General features: G+C 53.6%; 1 protein-coding gene across 1 annotated transcript in view; it reads right to left on the reverse strand.

Moving 5' to 3' along the window:
- The window catches only part of LOC129846928 (probable E3 ubiquitin-protein ligase HERC1), a gene marked incomplete at both ends in the record, with an annotated part of 100203 nt that overhangs the window by 77629 nt on the left and 16574 nt on the right, over positions 1 to 6000 (reverse strand). Inside the window, 1 exon segment of the mRNA XM_055914744.1 lies at positions 2863 to 3102. Coding sequence (XP_055770719.1) covers positions 2863 to 3102 — 240 coding nt within the window.

Here is a 6000-nt window from a genome sequence, read left to right on the forward strand (position 1 = left end):
GTGATGTACCTGGACACTCTCTCCCTAGTCCCCCCGTACCTGGTAGTGATGTAGTTGGACACTCTCTCCCTAGTCCCCCCGTACCTTGTAGTGATGTACCTGGACACTCCCTCCCTAGTCCCCCCGTACCTGGACACTCCCTCCCTTGTCCCTCCGTACCTGGTAGTGATGTACCTGGACACTCTCTCCCTAGTCCCCCCCGTACCTTGTAGTGATGTACCTGGACACTCCCTCCCTAGTCCCCCCCGTACCTGGTAGTGATGTAGTTGGACACTCTCTCCCTAGTCTCCCCGTACCTGGACACTCTCTCCCTAGTCCCCCCCGTACCTGGACACTCTCTCCCTAGTCCCCCCGTACCTGGTAGTGATGTAGTTGGACACTCTCTCCCTAGTCCCCCCCGTACCAGGTAGTGATGTAGTTGGACACTCTCTCCCTAGTCTCCCCGTACCTGGACACTCTCTCCCTAGTCCCCCCCGTACCTGGACACTCTCTCCCTAGTCCCCCCGTACCTGGTAGTGATGTAGTTGGACACTCTCTCCCTAGTCCCCCCGTACCTGGTAGTGATGTAGTTGGACACTCTCTCCCTAGTCCCCCCGTACCTGGTAGTGATGTACCTGGACACTCTCTCCCTAGTCCCCCCGTACCTGGACACTCTCTCCCTAGTCCCCCCGTACCTGGTAGTGATGTAGTTGGACACTCTCTCCCTAGTCCCCCAGTACCTGGCAGTGGTGTACCTGGACACTCTCTCCCTAGTCCCTCCGTACCTGGCAGTGGTGTAGTTGGACACTCTCTCCCTAGTCCCCCCGTACCTGGTAGTGGTGTACCTGGACACTCTCTCCCTAGTCCCCCCCGTACCTGGTAGTGGTGTACCTGGACACTCCCTCCCTAGTCCCCCCGTACCTGGTAGTGGTGTACCTGGACACTCTCTCCCTAGTCCCTCCGTACCTGGCAGTGGTGTAGTTGGACACTCTCCCCCTAGTCTCCCCGTACCTGGTAGTGGTGTACCTGGACACTCTCTCCCTAGTCCCCCCGTACCTGGTAGTGATGTAGTTGGACACTCCCTCCCTAGTCCCCCCGTACCTGGACACTCTCTCCCTAGTCCCCCCGTACCTGGACACTCCCTCCCTAGTCCCCCCCGTACCTGGACACTCTCTCCCTAGTCCCCCCGTAACCTGGTAATGGTGTACCTGGACACTCCCTCCCTAGTCCCCCCGTACCTGGTAGTGGTGTACCTGGACACTCCCTCCCTAGTCCCCCCGTACCTGGTAGTGGTGTACCTGGACACTCCCTCCCTAGTCCCCCCGTACCTGGTAGTGGTGTACCTGGACACTCCCTCCCTAGTCCCCCCGTACCTGGTAGTGGTGTACCTGGACACTCTCTCCCTAGTCCCCCCGTACCTGGTAGTGATGTACCTGGACACTCTCTCCCTAGTCCCCCCGTACCTGGTAGTGATGTAGTTGGACACTCTCTCCCTAGTCCCCCCGTACCTTGTAGTGATGTACCTGGACACTCCCTCCCTAGTCCCCCCGTACCTGGACACTCCCTCCCTTGTCCCTCCGTACCTGGTAGTGATGTACCTGGACACTCTCTCCCTAGTCCCCCCCGTACCTTGTAGTGATGTACCTGGACACCCCCTCCCTAGTCCCCCCCGTACCTGGTAGTGATGTAGTTGGACACTCTCTCCCTAGTCCCCCCCGTACCTGGTAGTGGTGTACCTGGACACTCCCTCCCTAGTCCCCCCGTACCTGGTAGTGGTGTACCTGGACACTCCCTCCCTAGTCCCCCCGTACCTGGTAGTGGTGTACCTGGACACTCTCTCCCTAGTCCCCCCGTACCTGGTAGTGATGTACCTGGACACTCTCTCCCTAGTCCCCCCGTACCTGGCAGTGGTGTAGTTGGACACTCTCTCCCTAGTCTCCCCGTACCTGGTAATGGTGTACCTGGACACTCTCTCCCTAGTCCCCCCGTACCTGGTAGTGATGTAGTTGGACACTCCCTCCCTAGTCCCCCCGTACCTGGACACTCTCTCCCTAGTCCCCCCGTACCTGGACACTCCCTCCCTAGTCCCCCCCGTACCTGGACACTCTCTCCCTAGTCCCCCCGTAACCTGGTAATGGTGTACCTGGACACTCCCTCCCTAGTCCCCCCGTACCTGGTAGTGGTGTACCTGGACACTCCCTCCCTAGTCCCCCCGTACCTGGTAGTGGTGTACCTGGACACTCCCTCCCTAGTCCCCCCGTACCTGGTAGTGGTGTACCTGGACACTCCCTCCCTAGTCCCCCCGTACCTGGTAGTGGTGTACCTGGACACTCTCTCCCTAGTCCCCCCGTACCTGGTAGTGATGTACCTGGACACTCTCTCCCTAGTCCCCCCGTACCTGGTAGTGATGTAGTTGGACACTCTCTCCCTAGTCCCCCCGTACCTTGTAGTGATGTACCTGGACACTCCCTCCCTAGTCCCCCCGTACCTGGACACTCCCTCCCTTGTCCCTCCGTACCTGGTAGTGATGTACCTGGACACTCTCTCCCTAGTCCCCCCCGTACCTTGTAGTGATGTACCTGGACACTCCCTCCCTAGTCCCCCCCGTACCTGGTAGTGATGTAGTTGGACACTCTCTCCCTAGTCCCCCCCGTACCTGGTAGTGATGTAGTTGGACACTCTCTCCCTAGTCCCCCCGTACCTGGTAGTGATGTAGTTGGACACTCTCTCCCTAGTCCCCCCGTACCTGGTAGTGGTGTAGTTGGACACTCTCTCCCTAGTCCCCCCCGTACCTGGACACTCTCTCCCTAGTCCCCCCCGTACCTGGACACTCTCTCCCTAGTCCCCCCGTACCTGGACACTCTCTCCCTAGTCCCCCCGTACCTGGTAATGGTGTAGTTGGACACTCTCTCCCTTCCGTCCCCCGGTGCCCACAGTCCCTAGACCGAAACATCCAGCCAGGAACTGTAACCTGACGGAGGTGAGGAGAGAGGAGGACTGGAAGGCAACGCTGGGGCTGGGTCGACCTCCTGGTCCGCTCCCCCCACTTTCTGCAGCCTGGCTACTCTTCTCCTCCATCCCAGAGATCAGCACCACCATCTGGTGTAGAGCCTCCAGACGCAGCTGGAGAAAACAATGACACACATTAGTCCCAGAATGAATCAGATTACAGACATATAGTCAATACTACCAGCACATTGACTGGTACCCCCTGTATATAGTCTCCATATTGACTCTGTACCGTAACACCCTGTATATAGTCTCCATATTGACTCTGTACCGTAACACCCTGTATATAGCCTCCACATTGACTCTGTACCGTAACACCCTGTATATAGTCTCCATATTGACTCTGTACCGTAACACCCTGTATATAGCCTCCACATTGACTCTGTACCGTAACACCCTGTATATAGCCTCCACACTGACTCTGTACCGGTACCCCCTGTATATAGCCTCCACATTGACTCTGTACCGTAACTCCCTGTATATAGCCTCCACATTGACTCTGTACCGGTACCACCTGTTTGTAGCCTCCACATTGACTCTGTACCAGTACCCCCTGTATATAACCTCCACATTGACTCTGTACCGGTACCCCCTGTATATAGCCTCCACATTGACTCTGTACCGGTACCCCCTGTATATAGCCTCCATATTGACTGGTAACACCCTGTATATATCCTCCATATTGACTCTGTACCGTAACACCCTGTATATAGCCTCCACATTGACTCTGTACCGGTACCACCTGTATATAGCCTCCACATTGACTCTGTACCGGTACCCCCTGTATATAGCCTCCCCATTGACTCTGTACCGTAATACCCTGTATATAGCCTCCACATTGACTCTGTACCGGTACAACCTGTATATAGCCTCCACATTGACTCTGTACCGTAATACCCTGTATATAGCCTCCACATTGACTCTGTACCGGTACCCCCTGTATATAGCCTCCACATTGACTCTGTACCGGTACCACCTGTATATAGCCTCCACATTGACTCTGTACCGGTACCACCTGTATATAGCCTCCACATTGACTCTGTACCGTAATACCCTGTATATAGCCTCCACATTGACTCTGTACCGGTACCACCTGTATATAGCCTCCACATTGACTCTGTACCGGTACCAACTGTATATAGCCTCCATATTGACTGGTAACACCCTGTATATATCCTCCATATTGACTCTGTACCGTAACACCCTGTATATAGCCTCCACATTGACTCTGTACCGTAATACCCTGTATATAGCCTCCACATTGACTCTGTACCGTAATACCCTGTATGTAGCCTCCACATTGACTCTGTACCGTAACACCCTGTATATAGCCTCCCCATTGACTCTGTACTGTAATACCCTGTATATAGCCTCCACATTGACTCTGTACCGGTACAACCTGTATATAGCCTCCACATTGACTCTGTACCGGTACCCCCTGTATATAGCCTCCACATTGACTCTGTACCGGTATCACCTGTATATAGCCTCCACATTGACTCTGTACCGGTATCACCTGTATATAGCCTCCACATTGACTCTGTACCGTAATACCCTGTATATAGCCTCCACATTGACTCTGTACCGGTACCACCTGTATATAGCCTCCACATTGACTCTGTACCGGTATCACCTGTATATAGCCTCCACATTGACTCTGTACCGGTACCACCTGTATATAGCCTCCACATTGACTCTGTACCGGTACCACCTGTATATAGCCTCCACATTGACTCTGTACCGGTACCCCCTGTATATAGCCTCCACATTGACTCTGTACCGGTACCACCTGTATATAGCCTCCACATTGACTCTGTACCGGTACCACCTGTATATAGCCTCCACATTGACTCTGTACCGGTACCCCCTGTATATAGCCTCCACATTGACTCTGTACCGGTACCCCCTGTATATAGCCTCCACATTGACTCTGTACCGGTACCCCCTGTATATAGTCTCCATATTGACTCTGTACCGTAATACCCTGTATATAGCCTCCATATTGACTCTGTACCGGTACCACCTGTATATAGCCTCCACATTGACTCTGTACCGTAATACCCTGTATATAGCCTCCACATTGACTCTGTACCGGTACCACCTGTATATAGCCTCCACATTGACTCTGTACCAGTACCACCTGTATATAGCCTCCACATTGACTCTGTACCGGTACCACCTGTATATAGCCTCCACATTGACTCTGTACCGGTACCCCCCTGTATATAGCCTTCACATTGACTCTGTACCGGTACCCCCCTGTATATAGCCTCCACATTGACTCTGTACCGGTACCCCCTGTATATAGCCTCCACATTGACTCTGTACCGTAATACCCTGTATATAGCCTCCACATTGACTCTGTACCGTTACCCCCTGTATATAGCCTCCACATTGACTCTGTAACGGTACCCCCTGTATATAGCCTCCACATTGACTCTGTACCGGTACCACCTGTATATAGCCTCCACATTGACTCTGTACCGTAATACCCTGTATATAGCCTCCACATTGACTCTGTACCGGTACCACCTGTATATAGCCTCCACATTGACTCTGTACCGGTACCACCTGTATATAGCCTCCACATTGACTCTGTACCGGTACCACCTGTATATAGCCTCCACATTGACTCTGTACCGTAACACCCTGTATATAGCCTCCACATTGACTCTGTACCGGTACCCCCTGTATATAGCCTCCACATTGACTCTGTACCGGTACCACCTGTATATAGCCTCCACATTGACTCTGTACCGTAACACCCTGTATATAGCCTCCACATTGACTCTGTACCGGTACCCCCTGTATATAGCCTCCACATTGACTCTGTACTATTGTTGCTCTATGACCAGGATGGTTCTCACCTCAGCCCTGTTCTGTTGTTGATCTATGACCAGGAGGGTTCTCACCTCAGCCCTGTTCCGTTGTTGCTCTATGACCAGGATGGTTCTCACCTCAGCCCTGTTCTGTTGTTGCTCTATGACCAGGATGGTTCTCACCTCAGCCCTG

The sequence above is a fragment of the Salvelinus fontinalis genome, unplaced genomic scaffold (assembly GCF_029448725.1).
Source record: "Salvelinus fontinalis isolate EN_2023a unplaced genomic scaffold, ASM2944872v1 scaffold_0657, whole genome shotgun sequence".
NCBI classification, from domain to species: domain Eukaryota; kingdom Metazoa; phylum Chordata; class Actinopteri; order Salmoniformes; family Salmonidae; genus Salvelinus; species Salvelinus fontinalis.